The sequence below is a fragment of the Protomyctophum parallelum genome (assembly GCF_964188405.1).
Source record: "Protomyctophum parallelum genome assembly, chromosome: 17".
NCBI classification, from domain to species: Eukaryota; Metazoa; Chordata; class Actinopteri; order Myctophiformes; family Myctophidae; genus Protomyctophum; species Protomyctophum parallelum.
Window position 1 is genome coordinate 33,385,030 of NC_139719.1, and position 16,714 is coordinate 33,401,743.

Here is a 16,714-nt window from a genome sequence, read left to right on the forward strand (position 1 = left end):
GAAGTGGGAGTCAACCCTTCCGGGTGGGCGTCGCTCTAAATGATGTGACGGCTGCACTAGGGGGGGGGGGGGGACCGGGGGGGGACCGGGGGATGACAGACAGATGGTTGAACCAACCAGGGCGTGCGCAAATCTCAGCCGCGACCCGCCACTCTAGACCAGAAACACGTTAGCTCAGGCTAATGCTCGGTTGTCGCACCCCGGGAATAGCCGATCTACAAAGCCGTTGTGAGCTTTTGAATTGTATTCAAAAGGCTATGACGGAAACTAAACGTCAGAATTAAAATCTGGTGAGGGGAAAGTGGAGCGTAGAGTGAAATAGATGGATAGTGGCAGGAGCCCAGGTGAGACGGATGAGAGAGGGGAGAGTGGAGCGTAGAGTGAACTAGATGGATAGCGGCAGGAGGCCAGATGAGACAAATGAGAGTGAAATGAGAGGAGCGGGATCCTCACCTCCTCTAGCCTCTCGATATTGGCTCGCAGACAGGGAACACAGGACCTCAGCTCACTGTTCTCCTCATCCAGCTGCTGCAGCCTGAACAGCGTAGAGAACACAACCCTGGTTAAACCCCTTGACCCATTTAGACCTGAGGACCAGATTCTACTAAATGTATTTTAAATCATGACACTGAAAAACCTATGTTTCTAGATCAGTGGTTTTCAAACTATTTCATGTGAAGGACCCCAATAATTATATTTAACGGGCCGCCGAACCCCATCTGAATATAGGTTGTACCAGGGACACCCCAGAAGCAAAGATTTGAGTTAAAAACGTTCACTGTGAAAGATTATATATTCAAAGATTGGCACCCATTTGAACGATTTTTCAAATATAGCAGATCTACAAGCTCGTACAGAGTGCCGTACTATGAGCTTTAAGATCTGCTATTTTTCAATAGCTAAAGTATAACATAATGCATAAAACAACAAAAGGGGTTCCCGTCCTCGATTGGTTAAACCCGCTATTCTTAGTTATACTAAAACAGACCTGAGCCACAACTGTACTGTAGTGGTGCACTCCTTTGTCCCTCAACACAGCTAATCTCTTCGATGAAAATAACCCATCTGCAAGCTCACAAAGCGTCGCAATCCAAGGCGTTGCGAAGCTTGTAGATATGCTATTTTCAATTAAATTGTATTTATTTATTTATTTGACAGGGATAAAGCTCATTAATCAACATGTCAGTTTTCACATCAATGTAAATGGGCGAGTGTAGGGCGCCTGCACACAACACCATGCGTTGATGCCATGTGTGCATATGTGCAGGCACCCATCACTACGTCCATACAAAAACACAGTACAATACAGATAAAAGAAAGACAAAGTGTAGGGCGTCTGCACACAACACCATGCGTTGATGCCATGTGTGCATATGTGCAGGCACCCAACACCATGACCATACACAATACAATACAATACAATACAATACAATACAGTGAAGTGAAGAAATGACACCGGTGATGAATACTAATTAGTGCTGATAGTTACTCATGATTACAGATTTGAATTGTTTTTAGCCACCTTTTCAGGTTGAATTTGAAGGTCAGATAGTTGGAAGTCTCTCTTACTTCTGTAGGGAGACTGTTCCAGTGATGGGAGGCTCTAACAGAGAAGACTGTTTTACCAAACACACTACGTCTGATTGGCACTTCACAGTCCCCTCTGGTAGTTGCCCTTGTTGCTCTGTCACCACTGTCCCTTCGATCTATGAACTGGTTCAGTGGTGGAGGTGCAAATCCATTTAAGATCTTAAAAATGAGACAAGCATCTGCAAAGTGTTTGAAGCTGTTAAAATTAAATAAGTTGTACTTTTGAACTATGTGGCAATGGTGGTAACGGATGGGCTTTTGGTCAAGTGTTTTTAATGTCTGTTTGTACAGTGATTCTAATGGTGATTCTAATGGACCCTCCAGAATAGGGATGTTGGGTCTCAAGTGGACAAAGCTCATTCAGTCGCCTACAATCAACACAGCGGATAGATTCACATTCTCTTCTGGGTGATGCGGGAAAAATATCCTATGAAAAGAAAGAATACAAACATATTTGGTCCCAAATATGTTTTAGTTTTCGTTGATTTAGTTTTTTCTTCAAATCAAATCAATCAAATATTTTATATGGAACACCAGTCTCCCACGGCAGTGGGAAGGAACTGTATCCCTGCACCACTGATAAAACGCTGTTTCTTAGGTGTGTGGATAGGCCTAATGTAGCAGGATATACCCACCATTCTTAGGAGTGTGGGTAGGCCTAATGTAGGAGGATATACCCACCAATATACCATATTCACACAGTGGTCATTTTACTCTTAATGGTAAATTAGGGACTTAAGGTGACATCATGACAAACACAAAGTAGTATACTATAACTTTACTGTACTATGCTACGGACTATGTTAAAAGACAAATACACTAATTCTGTGCAAAAATAAGTAGCTAAATAATACATTTGCACAGCAAACTTAAAAAATTAACATAATTAATGTTATGGAGGCTAGAGAATATCAGGTAATACCGTATAGTTTCCAGGGTACAGTATAATGGATGTTTGAGGGTAGATAATTTTATTTTACCCACTAAAATGACAGAATAGAATATGTCACGTTTTCAATCGGTCACTTTATGATTATGGAATACTTCTTAGTATCGTAAATCAGTCATGGTGGGTACAGTACATTATTCATCACAGGAGATTTCAACAGGTCGACAATCCTTTCTTCTAGAGTGAATCCATTCATGAATTGGTGGTCTGCTGCACCAGCGGGTGGCAGTATAGAGCCACAACGCTGCAGTTCACCATGTCACAGGGCTGTGTGTGCACGATGACCAACACGTGAACATGTATCTAGAGGTTAATCCATTAAGACCTGAGAATGTCTTCTTGAATCCTATCCTATAGAAAACATACGTTTCTATATCAGTGGTGATTTCCAGGGACCCCCCAGAAGCAAAGATTTGAGTTAAAAACGTTCGCTGGGAAAGAACATATATTCAATGATTTGGACACGTTTGCACGATAAAAAAAAAGCAGATCTACAAGCTCGTAGCGTGGCACGCACTATGAGGTAATCTTCAACAGCTAAAGTTGAAAATAATGGTTAAAACGCAGATGCGTCACCAGCACGTGTCCCCAGCAGTTATGACCCCCCCCCCTGCTCTTAATGCCTATACCGACCTGGCCTGCAGGTTCTCCAGCTCCAGACCCCTCTCCCTCTCCATCTTGTGCAGGGCGTCCTTGTGCCGCCGCGTCTCGTTCTGGAGGCGCTCCTCGGCGTGCAGCTCCTGCTCCTTCAGCTGCTCGTCCAGCGCGTTGGCCCGGTGCACCAGCTGCAGGTTCTCCTGGCGGAGCCGCGCGCGCTGCTCCCCCGACGCCTCCGACTCCTTCTCCAGCTCCGCCACGCGTCGCTCCAGCAGCAGCACCTGTGTAGGGTGGTGTGTGTGTGTGTGTGTGTGTGTGTGTGTGTGGGGGGGGGGAGAATTTCGTTATCATCAGGTTCTTTAGTCTTTATTCGGATACCCATTAGCTTCCGCTGCCGCAGTCGTTAGTCTTCCTGGGGTCCACATAAAACATCACGACATAGAAACAACATACAATATCCATACGAACAACAACGGACACTCGTCAGTCTACATCTAAATTACACTATTAAAATGCCAATTATATATAGATAATATAGGTTAAACATCATGTGCAAAAACACGTAGGTCATTCCAATTGTGTGGTCTCTCCCAATAATGTTTTTTTTTTAAGATTATGTTTTTTTTAAGGTTATGCATTTCACACAGACTTCACACTGTCTGTCTGTGTCTATCCATCTGTATAGTAAATTCCCTTGAACTGCATTCGAAGCATTAACAGTGATTTATAAATGGTTTGTAATGTAAAAGTAAAGTATATATTTTTTTAAACAGGGATATGGTTGAGGAAGGTGTGAGAAGGGTTTAGGGTATCATTTTCCCTAAAATGAACTGAAACTGGAAAATATTATGACAACTGCATAAAATATCTTGTCAACAATATTGTGTATACATCAACGAAGATAATTACAGAACACTGTTAAGCAGCGATTCATCCGTTTTCTTCACGGTAAATATTGCTGATTAATGGTGAACCCCTCACCTTGTCGGTGATGTCATTGTCAGCGAGCTCCAGAATGTCGCGGGTCAAATCACTCACGGTGTCCAGAGTCATTGAACTGTTCTGGAGAAGGTGCCTACAGCAGAGGAGGAGGAAGCATTAATCAACAGGTCTTCTCCATGGGAAGTTCAGATGTCCAAACAATATTTCCCATATACTGTAGATGCCAATGTATCAAACGGAACAGACCATCTCATATAAACATATGAACAGTGCAGCCTACTGAAATGAGTGAAACGGAGTGTTCACTTACCTCGCTACTTTCTTGCTGGACAGCCTCTTGCCTGCGCTGATGGGGGAGACGAAACAACAGGAAAGTGGTCAGGAAGACAGAAATGATAAAGGAAAGACATACGGTACTATCTCCTGGCATGCAGCCCTCATCCCTCCATCTACAGGGAGCCCAGCAGAGAGAGAGAGATGGGCCATAACCATTAATCACCACAAATTGTGTTTTCTATATTTAGATCACGTCACAGCAGTCTACCACAGTTATCAAGCATCTAAAAAGTCCTGATCTAGGATCAGTGCTGGCTTTCAGGATTTATCAATGGGAGGGTCAAAGGGTCCATCCTGGCCACTAATCCTAGATCAGCAGTTCTGTTGTGAGAACTTTTTATAAATGCATACTCTTCTAAAAAAATAAGAAAAGTGTAATTACACTTGAACTGAAATATGCATAATGCAACAACACAATCTCCTACATTACAATGAATGAAAATTATGTATTATGTAGGCATGGCAAATCGTAATTCATGTAGTTATGAGTCAGTCAGCAGACCCTGCAAATGGTTATGAAACTTCTGTAGAAAAGCATGACAGTCATTTGCACTTACCTTATTTAACAGACTCATTGTTCCATAATGCTACGTGCAGTCGTGCACATTCGAGTTTTAGATGAGATGAGTTTGACAATTCCTGACCACAAGCCAGAATAAAAAACAAACAAAACAAAAAACAACACTGCAAGTCACACACAAAACGTGCAGAGAGGAGTGACGATGGAGTGATCACCATGATTGTGAATTTGTGAGTGACTAACCAAAAACACACGCACGCAAACACGCCATAATACTCTGTACATGGATAGTACATTATGCAGTACATGAACAGACAAGGTGTGTTTATTTTATGTTGATGTTTAACCAGGCACAGAGATCATGGCAATGTATATGATACCTAAATGACACAGCGGTGTGTATACATATACACACATACACACACAGGAGGTTACCTAGTCATCTCTAGGAAATTGAGGCGAGTGGAGAGGTCCTCGAGACGACTGATTTGTTTGTGACACTGGCTACAGAAAAAGTCCAGCGCCTCCTCCCTGAGGAAGCTCTGAAAGCGGTCAGGGAGAGGAGCGGGCGCACTGGAGAGAGGAGCAAAGCAAAAAGGGGGAGTAAGAGGGAGAGAAGGAGTAGTGAGTGGACAAGAAGGGGTGAACTCAGGCTGGAGAGGAGCGGAGGACTTCTCTGGGAGGGATTCCAGGGAAAGGTAATGTAGGTTGGAACGAGCAGAGAGCAGTGAAGTGCTGGGTGCTGGTATTTGAAGGGGGAAGTGAGCTGGAATATTCGGTGGTGACAAGACTCTGAAGGCAGTTTCCCAGTAAAGTGAATTAAATATATTCCTTTAGTATCAGTGTGCCATGGTACAATAGTCAAAATGCCTCAACATATGTACGCATGTTACTTTGCAACACGGTTACAGGGGGAGATGCATTGTGGGGAACAGTTTACAGTTAAAATAATGCCACTCTCAAGCCAGCATACAAAGCATTTGGTGGTTTATTGTGTGTGTGTGCGCGTGTGTGTGTGTGTGTGTGTGTGTGTGTGTGTGGGTGTGTGTGTGTGTGTGTGTGTGTGTGTGTGTGTGTGTGTGTGTGTGTGTGTGTGTGTGTGTGTGTGAGAGAGCATGCGTGTGTTTGTGCATGCATGTACAGATGTAATGTGACATGTGTAATGTATCTGTCTGTAGTGGAAATATGATAATTTGATCCCCACACCTTGGGGTGTTTTTTGTCACTCTGCATTTTACTCAAAGTACTCAAAGTAGTAGCAGTAAGCAGCCGTTGGTGTGAATCACTCAAAGGGAGCAGTTAGGGCTTAAGTGACTTGCTCAGTTTGACATATTGCTGAGGGCTGGAAATCGAACGTGGGACCTTTGCCTTCCCAGGCGGGCTCCTTAACCATTCAGGCCACCCCAAGTACTGTGATTCAACTAATTTACGTGTGTGCACACACGCGTGTGTGTAGGTGGTACTGACGTCTAGTGCTACATGCAATGCATGCATCTCCATAATTAGCACGATCGGCTCACAGTGGGAGCTTTGAGTGGGTGCTGAGTGGGTGAGGTTTTGTGGGATGCAGCGATGTGTTGTGGATGTCTATTTTCCCCAGCGGGATAACCAAGTACAGAACGTACTATGTGCAGAACTGACTGGCCTCTGCCCTCTGCTACCTCAAAGATTTGCCCGTAGAAATCTTATGGACCATTCAGTCAACTCACAATGAAGAAAACGCTTTTAGGACAGTCCTATCAATGAGTGGCTTCTTTCCATATTTTGACAGGGCTACAAAAGCTAGGGAGTTAGCTGCTAATATATGGGGATGAATATCACCCAACGTGGAATTGTGCTTTAACCAACTCTGTGTCTGATGGAAGCAGAGTAGAAAACACAGGAAAAGTGAGTAGGAGAATTAAATGTGTTAAAATGTGTGCGTGCATGTGTGTATGTGTGTGTGAGTGAGTGTGTGTGACAGACCGAGAGAGATTGAGAGAGAGAGAGAGAGCTTGGGTGCACCTCAGTGTTTGACAGACACTTCACACGACTACAGATGACCTAAATGTGTGTCTTGACAGTCGAGGGGCCAAGTGTGCCAACTAAGCACTCCTCGTCCTCAGGTTGTCTTATCGTTCCAGGAACAGTCACCTTCTCTCTGTCCCAGTGGACTCAGCTATAGAATCCACAGCAACTTAAAAGATGTGAGTAAGTAGCTGCATTCAGATAACTAAGGAGTTCAGGAAAGGGAACACAGCGGTGGAACAAACTACAGCCTGCTATATTCTCACTCTGACTAACTAAGGAAAACAGACTTGATCGAATGACTACTTCCTTTTCTGTTGCGCTTCCGGACTAAAGGAAGGCAGTTCAGGGTGGGACGGACATTCTCCACAGAGTGCTTATCAATGACTGACCTCAGACTCTCTGAACAAACAGTCACTCTGGAAAGTGATTAGTGACATGACATCCAAGGAGACGGTAGTTGATAATGTAGCTGACAGTGTCATTATCATTAGGTACCGCAACCAGATAAGAAATTGTTGTGAGGTGACAAACCGGAATGAAATGTAATGTATTTTTAATTTACTATATTGACAAAGACGCTATCTCGGGGTGGGGAAACTCCACCCTATCCCAAGCCACTGAGTATGTAATAAGAGTTAATGGCCAGATAGTAGACACAGAAGCCACTCGTTTGGTTTAATTCACAGTAGGTTCACAGCTGAAATGTGTAATTAAGGATGTTTAAAGGAAGTAACGCTCAATGGAGACATATATCACATAATTTGACGCTTGGTCCATAAATATCCACGTTATCTGCCAGTGTTGGGACTTGGGAGTAGTGACGGGTTTCTACCTGGGAGACAGGAGCAGCGAGGATCCGTTGACTTGGTCGGGGGTCCGCAGCAGGGAGGGGTCCTCCTCAGTGCCGTCCATGCTGGACTCCAGCAGCAACTCTGAGGTGTTGCTCTCCCCAAAGTCCTCAAAGTGCTCCTCCTCTCCGCCGATGACCGTCACCAGAGAGTGGTTGTGGAGGTCAGAGTTCAATGAGAACCTGAAAAGGAGTGGGTACATGAATGACTGGGTGATATATGCACACATTGTCAATCGCTATGGTTTGCCATGTGTACACATTTGCTACACATACCGGCAAATACGTTTTTCTTCTGAATTGATTTATCACTGTGCAATAAATGGAATGAGTACATGACATGTAACTAGGACTTTTTTTGTTTTGCAATTCAGAAAACTTCAGTAGTCAATATCACAATACTGTATTATACATCCTAGGGGGCCAAGGCGATGGTGGATGAGTGTTTGTGGAGGTTGACATAACATAATGTGTTACGTTTAGATGCTAAACGGGTGAACGATAGATGCAAAAGACTCCGTTTTTTGCACTGTGTAAGTGTGTATATAAAATAGCTCAAACTAGTAAACTAGTAAGATGTCGAAGCTTCTTACACTACAATATCTGTGTTGTAAGGCCAAATATTCTGTCTCTTAGGGGGGTTTGGAGTCTCCCGTGTCAATAGTAGGAGTTGCTGCCATAACTCTAGACCTCTTCTGATCCTTCTTTTACAGTATACGCTTCTACTGGATACTGGGTACGTATCACCATGACGATGCCAGGCGCGTATACCATTATGATGTTTCTACAATAGCCTGTGTGAGTGCTGGATGTCACGTCTTCCTCATATATAGAGCTCTGGGACAGCACGACCCAAATATGGAGATTGTACTCTTCGCCTCAGTGTATTGTAGGGCTGTCCCCGACTAAGGATTTGTATAGTCGACTGATAGATGAATAAATTAGCTGTTAGCCAAAAAAATTTATATAAAAATACAATATTTACAAAAATATACAAAAATATTGTATTATTCCACTAGGTCTGTGGGGGACATAAACACATTTGAACATTCTGACTGTTCAAATCTTTTTTTTTAACAACTGAGAGGCTTGTCATTAGCCAGATTGAGCACAGCAGGTGAGATTGAGATTCTGGAGTCTATCAGGCCAGCACACTGTGCGATTCAAGTCACAGGCAGTGGCACATTGCCACACAGGCAGACACACTCCAGATGCACATTGGAGATTTGAACAGTCAGAATGTTCAAATGTGTTTATGTCCCCCACAGACCTAGTGGAATAATACCATATTTTTGTATATTTTTGTAAATATTGTATTTTTATATACAATTTTTTGGGGCAAAAATAGTCGACTAAGAGGTGGTCAGTCGACTGAGACCCGTTCCGATCGATTAGTCGACTATTCGACTAATCGAGGTCAGCCCTAGTGTATTGACCTGTTTAGGCGGGAAGGTACTGGGGCTCCTTGTGTGCCATGTCTGATGTCTTCCTTATTTGAGATTGCTTCCTAATGTTTTATAAACCAGAGGTTCCCACATTTCTTCATGTCAAGGAACCCCAGATTAATATAAATTTGTCCACAGACATTTTTTTTGTTAAAATGATAAAAATATATTCAATATATTTTAATTGATTCTCTTTTTTTAATAACAGATGTACAACCTCACAATGTGTCGCTGTGAGCAGTAGATCTGCTATTTTCATTTGTGCTTGTTTTCATAGACCTGGCCACTTGTTTCTCTGGCAACACAGCAAGAGGAAGTTATGCACACACAAACGCAAAGACTTATGGGTTATAGGAAACGGGTTAATAAACTACTAAGCTCTGGCATCAAATATTTACCAATCTGAGAACCCATCGTCAAAAAATAATAGAAAAACAGTGCCCTCTTTTCCTTAGAATTTGACGGCGTCAACAGTCTGTCTCAAGAGACTAATGCCCTCATTTATCAATGTAGTGTAAATTCTGCCTCAAATTCGAGCATGGGTGTTGAATGATGTAAAGCCAATTGTTTTCCTCGCTCGCCTCGCTGCCCGCCTCAACCCCCCCCCCCCCCCCCACACACACACACACACACACACACGCACGCACCTGTCACTGTGTTGTTAGTTGTATATTAAATTATTAAAGTCTTTATTCATTTAATATACAAGATATATTAGTGAACGAAAACCTGAACCTGTGAAGCTTAAATAATAAATAGCTCACATGTCATTGGCATCAGTTTGGACGTGCACAGCCTGTGACAACCGCACACTGAATCTGCTCCTCCTGTCCTGTGTCTCTGTGGTCTGTGAAACCGTGACCATGCACGTTTATGACAGTCTATATTAGATTGTCTAGCTGCAGCGGCTGGGCTGACAAATTTCCCCCCGCGGGATAATAAAGGTATCTATCTATCTATCTATCTATCTAATGAATGCACAGCCTAAACCTTATGTGGTACTGGTGGTGGTGGGCTGGCTGGGCGCTGGCTCGGCACATTTGGCATTCGAGCGAAGCGTCGGGTTTATCCTTAAACGAGACGACGAGATTGCACATACCGTAACTCCAGAAAGACATGGGCCTGCAGTAGATTACTGTACCCGTTGGGAGACTTGACTGATCCAGCTGCAGCAGTCTCCCTCTAATGCCTCTCCATGTCATGAAACTATTCCAGCACAGGCAGCGCAAATCCTTGCATGTAGGCCTATGTGGCATGCGTATATGCAAAACACTGTTTAAATGGCTTAAGCATCTAATTTGCAACAGTATTTTTAATTGCATGATTTTAATTGCTTGTACACCTGGAAATGTCATATGACGTGTATGATATTTATTAGTTTTATATATTTTTTAGGAGTGAATACATAGGTTTAGAAGCCTATGACAGCCTGTAAGTCAATGCTGCTCTGCTTTTCTACGACAAACAACTGGTGAGGACAAAGCCTACGACAGCTCCTGACCTGACGTGATATTTGGCCGGGTGCACGCCAAAGTTCAAGTTCGCGCTGGAATGATAAATGCCGATGAATTGCAGTGATTCCGGCGTGCACCCATATTTGGGTGTATGAGGGCCTAAGTATTTACAGACCACATAGGCAGGTGTACATAGCCAGGCTCATCTATTATGACTGCTTGAGAAGATAAGTGCTGCAGTCGTTCAGTGTGTCTGTGTGCCAAGCTTGGTCTGTAAGAGCTGGCAGGATGTTGGCGTACAGACCCAGAGGCCCGGAAATTAAAAGAACCAAATCCCAAACAAGACCATTTACTCTGGTGATTTATCATCGGCAAAGAAGTTCCACAGTCTCTTCAAAGGTATTCTGATAATTCACATTCATGTCAAAATGTCTGCCCTGGTGAAAACAAAAGGTCTTGCATTGTACTTGGCTGGCAATGAGGAAATGTGATGTCTACACTAGCAGCATGTGAGCAGAGCTTTCACTGGGTTTTATGTGGGCTAAGCTTAAGCGATAACCTTATCCGAGTTGAAAGTGAGAGTGTTCACACACTGTCCTAACAATGTTTGTTTAGTAATTGGCAGACAGTATTAGCTTGTGACTAAATCACTACACTGGAGGATAAATATAGTAATCCTTGCTAAAGCCCAACCAATATATTGGACAATATTTCACTTTGTTGACAATGACAACACTGGCCCTGTATCTGACACGCCAGGACTTTTTATCACCACTTTCAACCTAGCGTCTCTATTTGGGGCATAATTATAGATGAAAAGTTTCAAAGATGATGAAGAAAAAAATAGATCTACAAGCTCACAACAAGTTGCATTGTGAGGTCAATAGGTTATATGAAATAAAGTTAATTGTATTTTATTTATTATAGTATCACATGTTATTGGTTTATTTCTTGCTTATCCCATTTTGGGCGGGAACACCTTTTGGTATTAGCATTATGTTATGCTTTAGTTATTGAAAAATAGCAGGTCTACAAGTGGCGCGCTACGAGGTTGTAGGTCTGCTATTTTTGAAAAATCGAAGAAAGACTGACATAGAAACATAGCTTTTTCAGAAAACTGTCAGGATGTAGAAGACATTTTTAGAATCTGATCTCAGGTCAAAATGGGTTTTGGGTCAAAATAAAGTCTAAACATCTGTAATCGCTGGTCTAGGACTCTCCAAAAATCGTAAACGGACCCAAACATCTGGCATCGGTCAGGCTCTGATCCGGCTTGCTCTTGTACATAGCTGGAAAGCCTGTCTTCCCTGCTACACTACAGGAAACGGTAGTTGTCTCAACTACCAACAGGATAACAGGATGTCCAAATCAGCAAAACGCAATCTGTAGTCACACAACAATAGTGGTCAATTTCTAGCTTTTCAGAGAGAATGACCCTTTACCAACACCGGCACTGATGGCCTAGTGGTTTTATTTATTTTACAATTTAATTTTATAATTTAGGCATTTAGCAGACACTATTCTGTAAGAGACATTAGTCAAGTCAACAGTAAATAGTACTGAGAAAACAAGTCTGTGCAACAAAGTAATTAGCATAGCAGCCAGTATACGAGCATCAGCTGCAGAATATCTGAATATCATAGTACATTAACTAGCAACTACCGTATCTGAATAACCATCAATTACAAATGCAAAGAAATGCATCTTGTACTTCTATTGCGTACTTGTGTACCTTCAGGCACACCAGATGACATAATGATAATGTTTGTGACTAAACAAACATTAAACTCTGTCCATTGTCAATGGCGTTTTTGAGGGGTGCCAGCCACTCCTATACACAGGTTTAATGTCTGTCTTTAGTTCAATGTTTGTTTTGTAAACGCCATTGAAAATTAAGGGAAAATGTACGTCAAAATGTGCCTCATTACGTCATAATTGTCTCTTTATTGTTAATGGCGTTTAATGTTTGGGTTGGCACCGTTTCTTTTATATTACCATTACATCACCTAATCAACATGAGTTAGACTTTAATATATTAGTGCCCCTCACTTCACACAGGTGTGATTTTTAATGTTTGTTTAACTAAAAACAAACATTAAACCTGTATAATAGGAATAGGAGGGGCTAGCGCCCCTCAAAAACATATCTGGAGACACTTACCCAGAACCCAGGCCTGAGTAAGGGCCCATATTTAGGTCTCTCATAGAGAGGGCAGGTGATGAGAGAGAAGGCACTCCTCGAGTCTAGCTGGTGTGTGTAAGCCTCAGAGAAACCGGACATAAAATCCCATAAAACCCCAGTGGAATCCTGACGTTTCACTCGTTTACAATAACATGAAATAAACCCACAGCTCTCTGGTTTGTAAAAGGTAAAAGTGGCCAGGGTGATGTTGTGGTCCTCACAGCTTGCTATTGTGCAGTTCCGTGTGAGTGCTAGTAAGTGAATCATCTGTGCCACCCGTTAGACTCAAGTTTGAATCGGGACAGGGCGGCTGTGAGTGGCTGGTGTTAATCAGATTTTAGGCTAAGTAGGGGCTAATAGGCAAGAATACTGACTCTCCCAGCTGGGGTTGGATGGAAAGGGCCGGGAATAGGTGGGTGGAGCTAGTTAATCGTGTTAAGATTCCTAATCCCTGGAGTACTCCTACTGTATATGCATCATCAGCCATTGTCTTCAGTAGTAGGGGTAAGTAAGGGTAGCTATGCTTTATTGCAAAATACAGCCTAAAAGGCCCTTCTGTCAGCAGTTACTAACGGTCAGTGTTGAGTCACTGCATGCAGGAAGCAATAAAGAGTTGTTTTGACTGGAAGATGATTCTCAAGTGCTTGAATTGTGGATTTTTTTGTTTACCAAGACTGAAGAATAGTGATGGCTTTGCTCATTTCAAAAAGTCAACGAAGAAATACATTTATGAACACCTGACCTTGTAATTTGAGTGACATTTTAAACATAAATCCTCTTTCAAAGAGGTTTCAATGGTATCACAGGAAGTGCACCATCCAAAATCGGGTTGGGGGGGTTGGATTAGCCCCTTTCCAACTAAAGAGAAAAGAAGGAAAATACCTAAAAGAGCTTACTCCACACTTCCTGGAATTCAAGGCTCAGTCATGGAACGGGAAGTCCAAACACATCCCTGACAGGCAGAGCCGTCCAATCCGTCATCAGGACCAAGAGACAGGTCACACAGTCAGCAGATAAGACCTCATTCCTCAACACTTCCTCCCCCGTGCCTGGCACAAACTATGCCCCCACAAAAACAACACGTTCATTCAGACATGCACGCGGCGGTGTGCTGCAGCCAGTCGGCTTGCAACGCTCGGGTGGAAGGATTCAATTAGGTCAACCTCGCAAGGCACTTACAACAACTTACACAACCCCCACGAAACATAGGAGTTTGTTAGCTATAAATTGGCCAGTGAACCCAAGTTTTCCTATTCAGTGGTCAGAATTAATGTGTCACACACCCTCCCCCCTTATCCTGAGGTAGGGCAGTAGAGTAGCCACAATTTACAACTTAACTCTATTCCAGTGCCTGCCCTTAAACTGTATTTCTCTGTACTTCACTGAACCTTTTCCAAGCCTCTAATTCAGTGTTATCCAAACACAGATCCTGACCCTTTTTTTATGGACAGCGAATATACAGCTTTTTTTGTTTTACCTTTGGTAAAGTTAACCTTTTTCTTTTATCCCACAAAACATTCCTAAAAAATTAAGATAAATGAATAGTATTAATAAAAAATGTGCCAGATTGTGAGCTTGTACATCAGTTACTTTAACCATTTTTGAAAAAGAATTAATGGTGATGAATGGTCTCAAATTGCAGGGAAACCCTGCTCTAGTTGGCCCAGCCCCAGTGTTGAAATTTTGTAAATTTAGTAATTTAATTAATCTTTTACCTAATAAACCTGTTTTACACAATATTTTATGTTGAAAAGAATACAAACATTTCTGCACGAGGAAATAGAAATCATTGTCTCGAACGCTCAAACAATGATCGAAAGCTGTATTTCAATGATCAGAATTAGACACTAAACCAATCAGCCCGTTTGAGCTGTCTAAAGAACGTCAGAGAGATAGCTGTTCGAAATCATACATGCTCATATGCGGTGTGGTCAGTCATCCTTGCTAAAAGTGCCTTGCTGCTCGAGAGATTCCACAACAGCAGCCTAAGAGGTGGGGGTAGCATCATGGGCTGACGATAACTGGTCCAGTACCCACAACCGTTAATCATCTTCATTCAAAGTTAACATTGCAAACTGCTAATGAGTATGAGTAACAGATTCCCACTCAACAAACGTGTCAGGCGTCGAAAGAAAACAACAAGACGATGCAAAATAAAGAGTTTGGCAAGACTGTGAATTAAGATTGAGCATTGCCGTTACCCAATTCAGTAAAAACCACAATGATTAGACATTAGATAAATTAAGATTTAAAAGATTAACTTAACTTACTATAATCAGTACAGGCTGATGCCCCATCCTGATAATTCAAAACAGATAGAAACATTCCATTCTCATAAAACAGACCCAATGATCCACTCAGACACACTGAGAAGGACCTTTAGAAAGTCTCTCTGTGCACAAGGTCTCACAGCGTTTCACTTGCTTATAGAGATAAGCAAGTGATCAAGTCAAGTTATCTTTAGATGAGCAGTGAAAGACACAACAATCACACAAAGTGTCAACTAGTTCACTGTGGTGCAGAGCCCTGAATGTCGCCAGGACATTTTAACTTGTATTCATCTACAGGGTTTGATATACAGTATGCATAGAACTTACACAAAGCTTACAATAACTAACAATATATACACTGATTTACAAGGATTTCTAAGGGTTAATCCGGTGAACTCAAGCACCTTCAGGTAGACAATCTAACAACATGGGAGGTACTGGGACATCAGATCAAACACAGTGGCTGTCCACCGCATCATTTTAATCTCGCCGTCTGCTGACCCAAATAGACTGTCTACAAGTAGTCCCTGATCCAGAGTTGGCTCGTAAAGCATGTGGAGGCTGTGGAAGGTGTGTGCGAAGGGCCAGTGCAGGGCTGTGCCTCTTAGCGGAGGACTTGACACACATGTACAGAAAGCCTTATGGCCGGAAGGTCATATTATTATAACCTGATCCACGTGATTTATAACACGAGGGTAATCAGCTAGAAGCTTTGACCTAAACCTTCCTTTTCAGAATCAAGTTCACATCCCTACATGCAGAGTCTACATCCTGACCTGGATTGTAGATGGCGTCTAGTTGCCCCAGGGGGGCACTTACATTACTACAGTAATGCTGTAAATGCATGTTGGGACAGAGAAGCCCATATTCATAGCCCCATTTGTTCCAATACCCCCTCTTTTTAAACACACAGAAATTAATGTTCTGCCCTTTTTTTCTCTAACAAATATATAATATGGATGGTCTAGTTTGTGCCTAAATGTAATGGTGCATTCATAGACTTGGAGCAAGGTTTAATATAGGAGGGTAATCAGAGTAGTCATTATGGTTAGCTAGTGCCATCTGGTGTAAAGTACTTTTATTTTTATTCCATGTTTAATGTTCCAACTTTCTTACTTTCAATTTGGAATCCCCATTTTGGGATTGCCATTCATTGTAGGTAAACAGCCAATTGCATGTCTTAAATAGTGAAAATAGAAGATCTAGTTCAAAATGCATCACAATCCGATTCTGTGAGGTTGTAGATCAGACTTTTTCCCTATTCGTCATACAAAAAAGCATGTAGGGCCTAAGTGGTTAAATAACCCCCACCATTATTTAAGAGAATTTACATTTTTAAAGGGATAGTTCACCCAAGAAATTAGAAATGGATTCTACTTTAGCATTATTATTATTAGTTTTACTTTACTTTACATAGGCGGCGTTGAGAAATGCGCATCGTGCAGCGTCTGTGTGGTTATTTTTGTTGACGCTTGGCTCGTCGACTAGAGATTATGTGACGTTCTAAATAAAAAACAGTCCACGTCCTTCTTTAGGTACGCATGCATTCACATTGGAACGATCCGTATCTGAA

The 16,714-nt window shown here is 42.3% G+C and overlaps 1 protein-coding gene across 2 annotated transcripts in view; it reads right to left on the reverse strand.

Annotated features, from left to right (window-relative positions):
• rab11fip3 (RAB11 family interacting protein 3 (class II)) overlaps nt 1-16,714 on the reverse strand; it is a 51,531-nt gene that overhangs the window by 9,964 nt on the left and 24,853 nt on the right. For both annotated transcript variants that reach the window (XM_083788284.1, XM_083788285.1), the window contains 5 exons: nt 7,777-7,974; nt 4,389-4,424; nt 4,118-4,211; nt 3,173-3,417; nt 454-535 (listed from right to left, as the gene is read on the reverse strand). In XM_083788284.1, coding sequence (XP_083644410.1) covers nt 454-535; nt 3,173-3,417; nt 4,118-4,211; nt 4,389-4,424; nt 7,777-7,974 — 655 coding nt within the window. The remainder of the gene's footprint in view (nt 1-453; nt 536-3,172; nt 3,418-4,117; nt 4,212-4,388; nt 4,425-7,776; nt 7,975-16,714) is intronic.